The following is a 16,969-nucleotide window of genomic DNA, read 5'->3' on the forward strand; positions in this document are numbered from 1 at the left end:
CAAATTCTTTGTGAGGGACTGAAGATTTCATACTGCTCTGGGATTTAATTCATGAAGCCCTCTGTCTAGAGTTCTGTTAGGTGGATTTTTAAGTAAGTGATTATTCTTGCTGTTTTAGGAAACAGTGGCAGATCTGTGAGATGAGTGGGTAGATCTATATTAACAAGAATGTGGGTCTGTTTACATGGAAGCAAACAATAGGAGATGATTATGAATGTTTTAACTTGCTCTATGCAGTCTGTATTTCTGAGCATAATATGTAAGAGACTGGAATGATTTGATTTCCAGATTGAAGACTATGATGTGATAGCCAGCATGATAGGAGCCAAGTGTAAAAAACTCCGAACTCTGGATCTGTGGAGGTGTAAGAATATTACTGAGAACGGGATAGCAGAACTGGCTTCTGGGTGTCCGCTTCTGGAGGAACTCGACCTTGGCTGGTGCCCTACACTGCAGAGCAGCACCGGGTGTTTCGCCAGACTGGCACGCCAGCTCCCAAACTTGCAAAAACTCTTTCTTACAGCTAACAGATCTGTGTGTGACACAGACATTGAAGAACTGGCATGTAATTGTACCCGATTACGGCAACTGGACATACTAGGTAAGGATACAGTATATATATTTGTTTATTTGTTTTATTTTTTATTTTTGCTTTTTTTTTTTTAATTTTTTTTTTTCAACGTTTATTTATTTTTGGGACAGAGAGAGACAGAGCATGAACGGGGGAGGGGCAGAGAGAGAGGGAGACACAGAATCGGAAACAGGCTCCAGGCTCTGAGCCATCAGCCCAGAGCCTGACGCGGGGCTCGAACTCCCGGACCGCGAGATCGTGACCTGGCTGAAGTCGGACGCTTAACCGACTGCGCCACCCAGGCGCCCCTGCTTTTTTTTTTTTAAGATTTTTTTTTTTTTTTTTTATTTCTGGGAGAGCGCAAGTGGGGGAGGGGCAAAGAGAGGGAGACAGAGGATCCAAACCAGGTTCTGTGCTGACAGGCTGACCGCAGTAAGCCCGATGCAGGGCTCAAACTCATGAACCGCAATATCATGACTTGAGCCGAAGTTGGATGCTCAACTGCCAGAGCCACCAAGGTGCCCCATGTATAAACTCATTTTAAAGCCTTGATGTGAAAGCCAATCTCAGACTTTTTGCAAGGGGGGAAAAAAAACTTAGGTACAATAAAATTTTGTCCTGATAAGCCTGCTTGGTTTGAAGAAGTGCAAGATAGGCCAGTTGATACAGAGAGTAATTATATCTGTACTTAAGTAAAAGAGTGAGGACAATAACAGAATTTTATAGTTGAGCCTATCAGAAAGCTCTAAATAAACATTAATTCTTGGTCTAGTAAGAAGAGTGAGAATTTATATAAGCTGTGTTCTCCATTTTAAAGACAGAGAAGAAATTAATCCATTTGTATAATGAGTTATACATATGTGTGTGTATGTGTGTGTGTGTGTGTGTATGAATGCTTCTTGATGTTAAACTCGTGATTAAGGAATATTGTCAAATCTTCATTTCCAATAATTCTAGATTTTAGGAGTAGTTCTACCCCAGGGCAGGTCTATTGAAAATCCTTTCCAGTTCTGGGATTCCTTGTGTCCTTCTTGCAGTTTATCAGCTGGGAGCCCTGTGAGGCTTCGTTACTTCTTACTTTAGCCGGAAGTGCTGGCAGCACCATAGTTAAAATTGCCCACAAAGGGGCGCCTGGGTGGCGCAGTCGGTTAAGCGTCCGACTTCAGCCAGGTCACGATCTCGCGGTCCGTGAGTTCAAGCCCCGCGTCAGGCTCTGGGCTGATGGCTCAGAGCCTGGAGCCTGTTTCTGATTCTGTGTCTCCCTCTCTCTCTCTACCCCTCCCCCGTTCATGCTCTGTCTCTCTCTGTCCCAAAAATAAATAAATGTTGAAAAAAAAAATTAAAAAAAAAAATTGCCCACACAGTTGGTACTTTGTGAATTCATATAGCACTTGTACTGTGTTCTCTGGTAATCTGTTAGTGTTGATAGGTTAGTCCATGGAGTGGACTCTATCCTTTCCTGTCTATTAAACATTCAACCACAGGGAAATGTGAAGATTTTCAGCATCTGAATTTGTGGTTTCCTTGAAAATCTCTGCACAGTCCAGGTTTATGATACATTTGTGGATGTTGCTCATATGGTTGCATATTACTTATTCAAGCTACTTTTATCAGAAACTCTTGCCTAAACATTTAGGGAGAAATTCTTGCCCGTTACAGGTACACTTTTGGCTAGATACCTCATCTGTGTTATATTTTCTTTATTCTTCATAGCTCAGGGAATTGGATATCATTGTGTTTTCATAGCAGAGGGACTAGAGCCCAACAATTAATATATGGCAGAGCCAAGGGTTCAAATGCAAGGTTTTGGGCCCCAACATAGTCAGTACTGATTTTTTATAACACTACGACTGCTTTCCTTGCTTATTTCTTTTCCTTTCTGCCTACCTACCACTTTGAATTAGTGTAGACCTTTTATAGGAGAAATATTTTGGAAAGTTTAAGAAAATGAGAGAGAATGAGGAAAGGTAGCTGAGGCCTTTAAAATTGGATCACTGATTACATTAGGCTTCACTTCAGAGGATAGGGGCTGGCGTTGGTTAATATCTGTTTTACAGTCACCGCCCCCCCCCCCCCCCCCCCCGCCCGAACCTCATACAGGAGAGATGAGGAGTAGCCAGTGTCTTAAAGAGATGCTACAGAACTACAAAGAAGTTGGTAACGCTGATTCTCAGACAAAAGCACATTTGTGAGCACTGGGGTTGGTTTTCAGGTGGCCTAACGGCCTACAAACATATGAATTACTTGACAGAGACATGAAAGACAAATAGGTAAGAAGTATAATGGCTTCTTTTTGAAAACATTTGTAACTTTCCCAAGCAAGAGCAAGGAAATATGGAGAGTTCCAGTCCGACATGGCAACATAGGAAGACTCTGAACTCAGCTCCACGGAACACAGCAGTTTATACCTGCTTATAGAGCAGTTCCTCCTGAAAGAACTGAGGGATGACTAAACAGCTTCTGCAAAACCATAGAATGGCAAGAGAACAGCAAGAAAAACTGAAACACAGTAACAAAGGGAACCTCCACCTCTGACAAGGCCAACAGCAGTTGGGGGGGGGATGAGGGGGGGATAGCACTGAGGGACCAGGAACAGATCTCTGTCCTTGGGCACAGGATAAAAGCCTCAGTGGAGAAGAGCAACTAACACATAAAAGAGACAACAGTAGAACTCTACCAAATTGCAGAGGGACTGTGGGTTCACTCTCCAGGTCAGAGGGACTGGAGGACAACACAGTTTGTGTTCCCACCCCACCTTAAAAGCCTAGACCCCACAAGGATCTAGACACCAGCAGGTCTGGTCATCAGAGTGTACCTGTAACCTCAGCAAGACCAGAGTCCACAGCCCATGCCAGCCTTGGGGGCAGTGGCACTGGGGCATAGAAAATAAACTGGATTTTTTTGTGCATGTGGTTTTGGTTTTGTCTTGTTTCGTTTTTGTTTTCCTTTTTTTCCCTTTTTATCCCTTTTTTTCTTTTATTTTTCTATTATCATCATCATCATCATCATCACCTTTCTCTAAAAGCCATGGTTTAAAAGAGCAACTAGCATATAAAGGAGTCAACTCTAGAACTCCACCAAACAGTGGGGAGAGCTGCTAGAATGCTCTCTGGGTGGGAGGAGCTTATGTACATGGTCTGCACTCTCCCTCCACCTTGAAAGCACAGACCAGTGCACAGTCTGGCACCCTAACTGGCCTCCTACCTCAGTGAACCTGAGCCCTTAGCCCACACCAGCCCCAGCTGTCCTACCTAGGCAGCCACAAAGTCGTACACACCAGGACACCCCTGGTTAGTGCTCACTCCAGCCCCAGTCTTCACATCAAGGTGACACAGGTGCAGACATCCCAGAACACTCTAGGCGCACACCACTTTGGCTTCCAGTGACTTGCTAGGGCACCCACAGTGCAGAGTGCTTCAGACCATCTTTGGCTGACATCTGCTTCAGTTCCTGCCAGGGCACACCTGTGTGGAGCACCCCAGAACACTTCCACCCATGCCAACCTCAGTTCCAGCCACCCAGCCAGGGCGCCTCCATTGGACAGCCTGACTTGCTCCCAATTCAGTTTCAGCTGTCCTACCGGGGCATGTTGTGTGTGGAGAGCCCAGGGACCACATCTTTGCTTTAGTTGTCCTGCCAAGACGACCCCTGCATGGAACACCCCAGGACCTCCCAACCTATACCCCACACCAACTACAGCCATTATTCAGGGCACCCTCTGTGTGGAAATTCCAGAACCACCCAAGTTTATATCCATTTCTGCTTCAGCTGTCTTTCCAAGGTGCCTCTGTGTGGAGAGCCCCTTGTCCCCCCAGCTTGGACCCACTTTAGTTTCAACTCTCCTGCTAGGGTACCTTCTGCCTAGAGAGCTCAGGGATCTCCTGGCCTGTACACTGCATCAGCTCCAGCCATTCCGCCAAGGTACCCCCTGCACAGAGCACCCTGGGACACTCTGACTTGCACCCATTTCAGCTTCAGCTGTCCTGCTAGTGTGCTCTCCACACACAGAACCCTGGGACATCCTGACCTGAATCTGCTTCAGTTTTAGCTGTCCTGACAAGGGACTCACTATGTGGAAAGTACCAGGTTCCCTTAACCCATGCCAGCCACATGTCCAGCTTGCCAGCCAGCAAAAGTCACCAAGCATATAGTCTACATAGGGGATGACCAAACACAAGATCATTCCTTCAAGTTCAGGAGAATTAGCTGCACCTCCTAATCCATAGAAATAAATGCAGAAAGTCAAGCAAAATGAGGAGACAGAGGAATATGCTTCAAAAGGAAGAACAAGAGAAGGACCAAGTGAAATAAAAACAAACAGCATGCCTGAGAAGGAATCTAAAGTAGTGATCATTAAAATACCAGGCTGGAGAGAACAGTGGAAGAACCCAGTGACACCTTCAGTAAAGAGATAGAAAATATAAGCAAGAACCGATCAGAGTTGAAGAATACAATAACTGAAGTAAAAAACACACTAGAGGGAATCAACAGATTAGCAGATGCAGAAGAGATCTGGAAGACAGGGTAATGGAAAGCACCCAAGATGAACATCAAAAAGAGAAAAGACTTTTTAAAAACGAAGATAGATTAAGAGAACCCTTGGACAACATCAAGCAAACAAACATTCACATTCGGGAGTCCCATAAGAAGAAGAGAAAGGGGTGAAAAACTTATTTAAAGAAACAGTAGCTGAAAACTTCCCTAATGTAGGGAAAGAATCAGACATCCACATCAAAGAAGAGAATTCCAAACAAGATGAACCCGAGGAGGTCCACACTACAACATGTAATAAGTAAAGTTTTAAAGGTTAAAGATAGAATCTTAAAAGCAAGAGAGAAACAAAAAGTTACCTACAAGGAAAAACCTGTAAGATTATCAGCTGATTCTTCAACAGAAACTTTGCAGGCCGGAAGGGAATGACACGATACATTCAAAATGCTGCAAGGAAAACACCTACAACCAAGGATAATCTACTCATCAAGGGTGTCATTCAGACTTAAAGGAGAGAGAGTTTCCCAAACAAAAACTAAAGGAGTTTATCACCACTAAGCCAGACTTAGAAGAAATGTTAAAGAGACTTCTGTAAGTCCTAAAGGAAATGGCCATAATTAGACATAAAAAAATTATAAGTAAAAAGATATAAAATAGGACCACATATTCATAAAACATGAAGGGGAAAAAGAAAAAGAAGGTTTTATTTTTTTCTTTTTTGTTTTTAGAATGCCTTTGAAGTTCATCAAATTAATATAGACTGCTGTATACTTAGGATGCTATATTTGAACCTCATGAGGTACACAAAAAATAAGGAGAAAGAAAGCCAAACATAACACTATAGAAACTCATCACTCATAAGGAAAGAGAGCAAGAGGAGGAAGGAAGGAACAGGAGAGAACTACAAAAACAACTAGAAAACAAATAATAAAATGGCAGTAAGTACATACCTATCAACAATTACTTAAATGTAAATGGCCAAAATGCTCCAATCAAAACACATAGGGTGGCAGAATGGATTAAAAAAAAACAAAAAGCAAGACTCATCTTTATACTGACTATAGGAGACTCACCTCAGACCTAAAGATATGTACACTGAAAGTGAATGGATGGAGAAATATTCACCATGCAAATGGAAGTGGAAAAACAAGAAAACAAAAACAAAGTAGCAATACTTATATCAGACAAAATAGATTTTAAAACAAAGACTATAACAAGAGACAAAGCATTGCATAATGATAAAGGGATCAATCCAGTAAGAGGGTGTAACAGTTGTAAATATCTGTGCACCCAGCACTGGAGCACATACCTACAAAGAGCAAATATTAATGGACATAAAGAGAAATTGATGATAATACAGTAATACTAGTGGACTTTAACATTTTACTTAACATCAGTGGATCATCCAGGTAGAAAATCAACAAGGAAATAATGTCTTTGAATGACATATTGGACTAGAGGGAAATAACAGATATATAGAGAACATTCCATCTGAAAACAACAAAATACACATTCTTTTTTATTGTGCATGGAACATTCTCCCGAATAGATCATGTATTAGGCCACAAAACAAGCCTCAATAAATTTGAGAAGATTGAAGTCATACCATGTGTCTTTTCTGATTACAACAGTATGAAACTAGAAATAAATCACAAGAAAAAAATAGAAAAGACACAAAAACCTGGAGATTAAACAACATGATACTGAACAAGCAATGAAGGGGTCAATGAAGAAATCAAACAAATGAACAAAATTAATGGAGACAAATGGAAATGAAAATATAATGGTCCAAAATCTTTGGGACACGGCAAAAGCAGTTCTAAGGGAAATATGCAGTGATATAGGTCTACATCAAGAAACAATAAAAAGCTCAAATAAACAGTCTACACCTAAAGGAACTAGAAAAAGAACAAACAAAATCCAAGGTGAATAGAAGAAAGGAAATAATAAAGATCAGAGCAGAAATAAATGATATAGAGACTAAAGCAAAAAGCAATAGAAAAAAAAATCAATGAAACTGAAAGCTGATTCTTTGAAAAGATAAATAAATCAATAAACCCATAGCTGGAGTCATCAAAAATAAAAGAGAAAGGGCTCAAATCAGAAATAAGAGAGAAGTAACAAACTGACACAACAGAATACAAAGAATTATAAGACAATAATGTGAAAATTTACATGCCAACAAACTGGACAACCTAGGAGAAGTGGATAAATTACTAGAAACATTCAATCTTCCAAAACTGACCTAGGAAAAAATAGAAAATCTGAATACGCTGATTACAAATAATTAAATTGAATTGGTAATCAAAAAAGTACCAAAAATGAAAGTTCAGAACCAGATGATTTACAGCTGAATACTACAAACATTTAAAGAAGAGAACACTGGTTTACCTGGGTGGCTCAGTTGGTTAAGCATCCAACTTTACCTCAGGTCATGATCTCGCGGTTTGTGAGTTCGAGCCCCACATCAGGCTCTGTGCTGACAGCTCAGAGCCTGGAGCCGGCTTCAGATTCTGTGTCTCCCTTTCTCTCTCTGCCCCTCCCCTGCTCATGTGCTGTCTCTCTCTCTCTCTCTCTCTTTCTCAAAAATAAATGTTAAATAAATTAAATAAATAAATAAATAAATAAATAGAGTTAGTACCTATTCACCTTTATCTGTTCCAAAAATAGAGGAGGTAGGAAGGTTTCCAAATATATTCTATGAGGCCAGCATTACCCTGATACCAAAACCAGACAAACAGACCACAAAAAATGAAAACTATGGGCCAAAATACTACAAATCTCATACAACAATACATTAAAAAGATCATTCACCATGACCAAGTGGAATTTATTCCAGGGGTGCAAGGATGGTTCAGTATTTGTAAATCAATCAGTGTGATACACCACATCAACAAAATGAAGGATAAAAATCATATGATCATCTCAGTAGATGCAGAAAAAGCATTTGATAAAATTCAGCATCCATTCATGATAAAAAAAAAAAAAACTCAACAAAGTAGAATGAACTTACCTCAACATAATAGTAATAATAAAGTGGACAACATACCTCAATGTAATAAAGGCCATATATGAACAACCCACAGTTAACATCACACTCAGCGGTGAAAAACTGAGAGCTTTCCCTCTAAGATTGGGAATAAGACAAGGGTGTCCACTCTCACTGTGTTTATTCAAGATAGTACTGGAAGTCCTAGGCATAGCAGTCAGACAAGAAAAAGAAACAGTCATCCATATTGATAAAGAAGTCAAACTCTCACTATTTGCAGATGACTGGTTATGATACATGGAAAGTCCTAAAGATTCCACAAAAACTGCTAGAAGACATGAATTCAGTAAAGCTACAGGATATAAGATTAGTATCCAGAAATCAGTAGCATTTCTATACACCAATAATGAAGTAGGAGAAAGAGAAAAAAAGAAAACAACACCATTTACAGTTGCACGAAAAAGAATAAAACACCTATGAATAAACTTAACCAAAATGGTGAAAGAACTTTTCTTGAAAACTATAAAGCACTGATGAAAGAAATTGAAGATGATTCAAACAAATGGAAAGATATTCCATGCTCATGAATTGGAAGAATTAGGATTGTTAAAATGTCCCAAATATTTCCCCAATCAATCTATAGATTCAGTGCAATCCCTATCAAAATACAAACAGCATTTTTCACAAAACTAGAACCAACAGTACTAAAATTTTTATGGAATCACAAAAAACCTCAAATAGCTAAAGCAGTCTTGAGAAAGAACAAAGCTGGAGGTATCACAATCCCAGATTTCAAGATACACTACAAAGCTGTAGTAATCAAAATAATATGGTACTGGTATAAAAATAGACACATAGATCGATGGATCAGAATAGAGAGCCCAGAAATAAAGGAGGCAAGATTATATAATGGGGAAAAGACAATCTCTTCAGTAGATGGTGCTAGGAAAACTGGATAGCTATGTGTAGAAGAATAAAACTGGACTACCTTTTAATACCCTACCGCAAAATAAACTTAAATGGATTAAACACCTAAATGTGAAACCTGAAATCACATAAATTTTAGAAGAGACCACAGGCAGTAATTGCTCTAACATCAGCTGTAGCAACATTTTTCTAGATATGTCTCCTAAGGCAAGGGAAACAAAAGCAAAAAGAAACTACTGGGAGTACATCAAAATAAAAAAAAAAAATGCACCATGAACAAAGCAAAAACACAACCTACTGAAGGGGAGAAGATATTTGCAAATGATGATCTGATAAGGGGTTAATATCCTAAATATATAAAGAACTTAAAAACTCAATATGAAAAAACAATGCGATAAAAGAATGGGTAGAGGATCTGAATAGATATTTCTCCAGAGATGACACACAGATGGTGAACAGACACATGAAAAGATGTTCAACATCACCATTCATCAGGGAACTGCAAATCAAAACCACAGTGAGATATCACCCTTACGCTTATTAGAATGGCTAAAATCAAAAACACAAGAAATAAATGTTGGTGAGGATGTGGAGATAAAGGAACCCTTGTGCACTGTAGATGGGCATGTAAACCGGTACAGCCACTATGGAGAACAGAATGGAAGTACCTCAAAAAATTAAAAATAGAATTACCGTATGTTCTAGTAATTCCACTATTGGGTATTTACTCAAAACAACACAAATTCAAAAAGGTATATGCACCCTTATGTTTGTTGGAGTATTATTTACAGTAGCCAAGATATGAAGTCAGCCTAAGTGTCTATCAATAAAAAATGGATAAGGAAAATGTGGTATATAGTTATGCAGTGAAATATTACATGGCCATAAAAAAGGATGAGATTGTGATAACATGGAGGGTATTTTGTTAAGTGAAATAAGTCACACTGAGAAAGATAAATAATACATGATTTCACTTGTAAGTGGAATCTTTAGGAAAAAAAGCAACAAATGAATAAACAAAAAGAATCAAATCTATAAATATAGAGAACAAACTGATGGTTGCCAGAGGAAAGGGGGGTGGAGGGATGGGCAAGATGTGTGAGGAGGAGTGGGAGATACAGGCTTCCAGTTATGGAATGAATAAGTCCTAGGAAAAGAAGACACAGCATATGGAATATAGCCAGTGATATTGTAGTAGCATTGCATGGTAACAGATGGTAGCTACACTTGTGAACATAGCATAATGTATAAACCTGTTGAATCACTACCTTGTATATCTAAAACTAATATAACATTGTGTGTCAACTATACTAAAAAAAAAAAATAGAAGAGAGAGCAAGGAAGTATTATTATGGCAAAATAAATTATAGGAAGAGGACCATCATGCAAATATATTAGAACATCTTATTTCAAATATAAAGAACAAAGTAAAATAATGTTAACAGCAATGTGACTGTATGCTTTATATTGTTCCGAGCATATACTAACCGATTTAACCCTCACAGTGTTTGAGATAGCTGTTATTATAGCCACAGAAGTGGAAACAGGCTGAAAGAAGTTACGTGATTTGACAGAGTCTCATGTCTAATGAGGAATCTGAATTTTTTTTTTACAATTTTTTTAAAGTTTATTTGTTTAATTGAAAGAGAGTCAGCGTGAATGGGGGAGGGGAGAGAGAAGGAGAAAGAGAGAATCCCAAGCAAGCTCGTGCTGGCAGCACAGAGCCCAATGTGGGGCTCGAACTCATGAAACCACAAGACCATGACCTGAGCCGAAACCAAGAGGTGGATGCTTAACCAACTGAGCCACCCAGGTGCCACAGGAATCTGAATTTGAATCAGAATCTATGCTCCTAAACCACTATGCTAAATTTTCATTTTTATTGTTGTTTATGGTTTCCTTAAGTGTTTGAATCCATTTTGAAAAAAAGATTCTTAGTTAAACCAAGCTTATAGTCATTATTTTGTCATTTTGTGATTGGTGCATATTAATGTTAAGTGGCATTCCTTCTTCATACTGAAAATGCTTACTGACCAGTACAAAGCTGAGTAAGATACAGTCCCTACCTTCAGAGAGTTTATGACCTGGCCAAAAAAACCCAAAAAAAACGCAGTAAAACAATGATAAGTAACTTTAATGCAAGCCAGAAGCAAGTTCACTTGGGGGCTCAAAGAAAAGAGAGTATATATGATTAAAGAAATATGAAAAAGTTTACTTGAAAAGGTTAATAGGGGGCACCTGGGTGGCTCAGTCAGTTGAGCGTCCGGCTCTTGATTTCAGTTCAGGTCATGATCCCAGGGTGGTGGGATTGAGCCCTGTGTTTGTGTCTGTGCTGAGCCTGAAGCCTGCTTAGGATTCTCTCTGTGTCTCTCTCTCCCTCTGCCCCTCTCCCCTGCTCGTGCATGCTCTCTCTCTAAAATTAAAAAAAAATTTTTTTTAAGGTTAATAGGTATTTGAAAGGTATCCTTGAAAAGGGAATAGAAAATAGGAGGAGGAGAGCATTTTAAGCAGAATGAAGAGCATGAAACATGGCATAGGAGTTAAAAATACAGAATACCTTCAGAGAATTGGCAATCTAATTTGACTTAGAACGTTAGTATAATGCAGGCTTTCGTGGAGAGTTTTGAACACAAGGATGAGGAATCTGCACAAAATTAAACAAGGAAGAGCTATTACAGGGTTTTAATTTGGAGCATGAGTGATATATTTAGAGCTGTGTTAGGGATATTAATCTAGAAACAAGTGGTAGGTGAATTGGGAGAACGAGGAAATCAAAATCGGGGAGATTAGCCATGGTAATCCATCTAATACGGGTCCAAACCAGGGTAATGGTATTGTGAAATTAAACACCATCCCTTCATTCTTTCATTTATTACACACTTACTGAGCATACACTGTGTCAGGCATTGTTTCCAACACTGGAGATAGGTCAGATAGACAGATGTGGCCCCTGCCCTGAGGGAGCAAACTGACTGAGAACATAGTTGTGTTCTAGGTGGATAAGAAAACAAAAGCACACAGTCCTCTGGAAGCATAAGACAGGACACCTTAGCCTTGTTAAATTTTCAGTCTTCCAACTTCCTTCCCTGACATTCTATTCTCTTAGGCTTTTAGGAATTTCTAACTTACTAGGAAACTCAGATGCTAATGACCAAGTCTGGCAAATAGAGAACAGTCACAACCCTAGGTGAAGAACACCAACCACATAGCCAAGTGTCCCAGCTGAGGTTCTCTGATCTTGTACAACAGAAGCCCACTCACACTAACTTCCACATAAGAGAAGGAACATTATTGTGAAGGTACAGGTGTCTCTCTGGGATCCATAGGTAGGAGTTATGGTCAGACCTCAGCAGAGACTGGAAAACTATCAAAAGGCAAGAACGTTGTTTTCTCTTTTTTCTGCCTTTTCCTGTCCTTCATGCTCAGGCGCCTGCCCCACCTCCACTGCCCTTGTACACTCACCAATAACTTTTACATCTGCTTTTCCCTTTGTTTTTGCCTTACTCTTTTCTTGTCATGCTGGCCATCTCTGTCTTCCTATGTACATGTGGCTATATGATACAACAGTCCCAACCCAGTTTTTTGTGTCTTTAGTTGAAGGGATCTATGGACACTGAAGGCTTTAGTGAGTTCCCAGGAGAATCTGTATGGGTTTGGCACGGGGCTAGCCGCAGTCAAGGTAGCAGTATACTGCTTCTGGAGCCCATGGCAAGGAGGGGAGCAGAAAGGATTTCTCAGGGGAAAAGGCATAGGTTAACATCTCAGAAACTCCAGTTCCATCACATTAGATGTATTTATGTGATATGATAGTGATTTTTTTTCCTCCCTAGAAAACCCACAGTTAAAGCATGCATGCGTGTTTTACAATAGATGATATCTTCAAGCCTAATGATATTTGTTATTTATTGAGTGCTGACTTTAAGCAGGTGCTTTTCATAACGTATATAATGTGGCTTCTATCTGGAAAGCCAGTAGTCTCTTCAGATTTAACGTGGGCTAAATGGAGTACTGCTCAGCCATTATCTATCTGACTTCTGATAATGCCATTTTATAACCACCACTTATCGAGTTGTATTGTAACTATTTGTTTTCAACTCTGGTCAAGGAGTTCCTTAGGGCAGACACATGTCTTATTCATCTTTGTATCTCCAGTGCCTGAAACAGAAGTTTCTGCAGTGGTAGTTGCTCAGTAATTGCACTGCATGGAATATGAGGTTGAATCACTGTAAGCATTGCTGTATGATTTGACCCATGGGTTGAGGAAAACGAGATGTGTAGACAGTTTTGAACTTGGGTGACAGAAATAGGAAAAGTCTGGAGGAGCTGATTGGAATGGCCAGGAGGTAGGAATGAAGATAGTGAGTAGACTATTGACAAAATCCAGGTCCTAGATGCCAAATTGGATGGAACAATTCAGTTTGTATTTTTTTTACAAGACTATTTCAATATGTCTTTTGTTTAAAGAAATGCTTTTAATTTTTAAAAGGCAGTTTATCTTAAATGCATTTTATTATTTATTTATTTATTTATTTATTTTTTCAACGTTTATTTATTTTTGGGACAGAGAGAGACAGAGCACGAATGGGGGAGGGGCAGAGAGAGAGGGAGACACAGAATCGGAAACAGGCTCCAGGCTCTGAGCCATCAGCCCAGAGCCTGACGCGGGGCTCGAACTCACGGACCGCGAGACCGTGACCTGGCTGAAGTCGGACGCTTAACCGACTGCGCCACCCAGGCGCCCCTTAAATGCATTTTAAATAATAAATAATAAAGGGGTTCTTTATCCGGACATTATATAAATATGATACTTAAGGTGTTTTGTTTTATTTTAACAGGAACAAGAATGGTAAGTCCAGCATCTTTAAGAAAACTTCTGGAATCTTGTAAAGATCTTTGCTTGCTTGATGTGTCCTTCTGTTCACAGATTGATAACAGAGCTGTGCTGGAACTCAATGTGAGCTTTCCAAATGTATTCATAAAAAAGAGCTTTACGCAGTGACTTCGTATATGTTCTATAATAAAATCCATGTGCTTTCGTAGGGTTTTATTTTGGCGTTGGTTTTGTTTGGTTTTATAATGGTGGGAATGTCTTACTGCTCCATTAAGGCATTTGTAGATTGTAAAGAAAGATATGAAATTGTCCATTAAATCAAGTAAAAATGTAAAGAAGTGTTTTCATAAAATATTGTAAGCGCTTTTCTTCAAGAATATGTGAGTGGGTCACATTATTTTTACCTTATGTTCATCAGTAATATTATTCTTTAGTCAATAATTACATGTGTAATAAAAGAGTAATATGGAAACCTTTTAACTTATTTTTAAAGGAACACATTGAGCCAGAAAGTATCATGATGTTTAAAAATAAAATTAATTTTTCACACCCTCATGTAAAGATGTCTTATTATAATAAGCCTTATGACCTGGCCAGTGTTTTGTTTGATGTATACAGAATTTTCAGAGTTAGTTGGAGGAAGAGCCTTATTTTTTCATGTTGTAATTATTTTTTAAGCTGATACATTAACTCTTCAATTTGACGGTTTTAGTTTTTCCATTTTTCTTCTGACTTATTTATTTTACTACTAGATAATACCAGTGTAGAAATGTGGGCGTAATCAAGAACAAGAGGTAAACTACTAAACAAAATAACTTTCCAACTATTAGCAGATGCCTTAAAAATTTGCCTGAGGGAGAGGCTTAAGACTTCTGAAATATACGTGGATTATATCTATTTTTTTCTGTGTCCCAGCACCTTAAATCATTAGAAATCAGTTACAGTGGAGGAAAAACAAACATTGTTTTGTTAAAATAGTGAATTGATTTAGTTCTGTTGCTAAGAAAGTAAACAAAATATTTTGTGGCATGAAAAGACAGGGCTGTTTTGAGTAGCAAACTAGTATTAAGTGTATAGTATAACCAAATTTACTTTCCCACATAGGACAAACTGCTAAATTCCAACATCTGCACATCCCAGAATAATCCTGTAGAACTCTACTGTCCTATCTGGCAGCCACTAGCCATATATGGCTGTTTTATTTAATTGTAGTTAAGTGTAATTAAAAATTCCATACCTCAGTTGTGCTAGCCACATTTCAGTTATTCAGTAGTCACCTGAGGCTAGTGGTTATCATATTGGACATCATTACTCTAGAATTTCTTGTAGCCATTTAAGAAGAAGCACACTTAGTTAAAAAATTACAATGCTTAATATGTATCTCTGGGCAGTTTTTGAGGGCATTCTCAAAAGTACATATATGAAAGCATTTTTCCCCCAAAGTGCATAAGCTAGTGAATTTATGTATATGACAAATATTAGGCAGTCAATAAATATTTATTGAATGAGCAAGAATATATTATTGAGCTAAGCCATATAATATGTCAAACCTTAAAAACGTAAAGGCTATAGGGGCTCCTGGGTGGCTCAGTCAGTTGAGCATCAGACTTTGGCTCAGGTCATGATCTCGTGGTTTGTGAGTTCGAGCCCCACATCGAGCTCGCTGCTGTCAGCATGGAGTCTGCTTTGGACCCTCTGTTCCCTCTCTCTTTGTCCCATCCCCCACTTAGGCTCCCAAAAAATAAATAAAACATTAAGAACAATTTTTAATGTAAATGTTATAAACTAGTACTATGCTTACTCTTTTCTAGAATATAAAGAATGCAATACTGTGACATTTGAAATATTAAAATAGCAGTACAGTCTCTTCCATATAAGAAACCGTCTATATGAAGATTGCTGTCATGGGGCAGGACCCACCCTATCTTCTGTTTTCATGGCAGAAGCAAGGGCCAGTTGGGAGAGGGCTGGGTTATCCTACACGTTACCTTCATGCACTTGTAATTTTCTTTCCACTCACAAATGTGTATAAACATTTTAGATGTTTTATCTGGTGGAACTTTTAGGAGGATGAGATTTATAATTTGACTACCAACTGGGTGAAGTGGTACTTTTATCGTAAATTAGCAACCGACATTGAGTTGATGCTTACTTTGGCCAGACCCTCTTTGGTAGGCTTTGTATTCCCTGAGTCACTTAATCTTCACAACAACCCTGTAAGATAGATACTGTTGCTTGCTTCCGGTTACAGTTGAGGAAACTGAGGCAAAGAGAGGTTGAAGAACTTCTTCCTGTCCACATACCTGCTGGTGGCAGAGCCATTTTACACACCTTGGACATCTGGCTTTTACACACCTAGGCAGTGCGTTTAACCTATGTTTTAAGTGTGCAGGGTGACTTCTGATTCCGGAGCAGAGGTCAGCAAACATTTTCTGTAATGGACTAAGAGGCAAAATTGAGATTATTATGTAGGTATTATATAATGAGAGAGAGAATGAATTTCCACAAAATTTTTATTGACAGAATTCAAAACATAGTAATTGAAAACAATTTTTTTGTGATACGGTTCTAAAGAAGAATGGAATACTCATGGGGAGGATAATATTTCACTCGATTGGGATTCAAAGTTACTATTTCCTGTCATCAGAATTGATTGTAAGTATTCATCTGTTAATGTTGATCTCTAGTAAGATTTTACATATTTTGTCTTTGAAAATATCTTTTCAGGCAGATAAGAATTGCCAAGTACATATGTTAATCCATGAGAGTATTTTCCGGAGCATATTTATCACTTGGAAGGCATTGGTAGAATTCTATTAGATTCTTTCTTCCCTTGGTCTTTTCCTTTTAGCCTGCTAGAGCCTTGCAGATTAATCCCTTCCAATTGAAGGTTACGTGGAAGCTCCTGAATTGCACAATTGAATGGATTTTGAAAAATGGAAATTTCCTTTACATTTGCATCAGGGTCCGAAAAACACTGCCGGACCTGTGGTTTGAGCAGAAAATGTATCTGCTGCAGATTTGTGCGACAATGGAAATACTGCTTCTTGTCTTCCCTCTTGAGAGCACAGGAATATATAAAGCTCCTGGGTGTTACTTTGTGATTCAAATCATGTTAGTTGTCATCAAAATTACTCTAGTGTATGTTTCCTGCGTGAAC

The 16,969-nt window shown here is 38.8% G+C and overlaps 1 protein-coding gene across 3 annotated transcripts in view; it reads left to right on the forward strand.

The window, feature by feature from the left end:
• Positions 1–14,364, forward strand: part of FBXL4 (F-box and leucine rich repeat protein 4) — an 83,366-nt gene extending 69,002 nt beyond the window's left edge. Inside the window, exons 8-9 of one of the 3 annotated variants that reach the window (XM_047101211.1) lie at positions 289–601; positions 13,814–14,364. In XM_047101211.1, the coding sequence (XP_046957167.1) occupies positions 289–601; positions 13,814–13,977 (477 nt within the window). In that variant the 3' untranslated portion in view covers positions 13,978–14,364. Of the gene's footprint in view, positions 1–288; positions 602–2,890; positions 3,480–13,813 lie in introns of those variants that run through there. The other 2 variants (XM_047101213.1, XM_047101212.1) reach the window with 2 other exon arrangements.
• The last annotated feature ends 2,605 nt before the right edge of the window (positions 14,365–16,969 follow it).

Source organism: Lynx rufus, unplaced genomic scaffold (genome assembly GCF_022079265.1).
Source record: "Lynx rufus isolate CCGP_SWC_20201006 ecotype Redwood Valley unplaced genomic scaffold, mLynRuf1.p SCAF_6, whole genome shotgun sequence".
NCBI classification, from domain to species: Eukaryota; Metazoa; Chordata; class Mammalia; order Carnivora; family Felidae; genus Lynx; species Lynx rufus.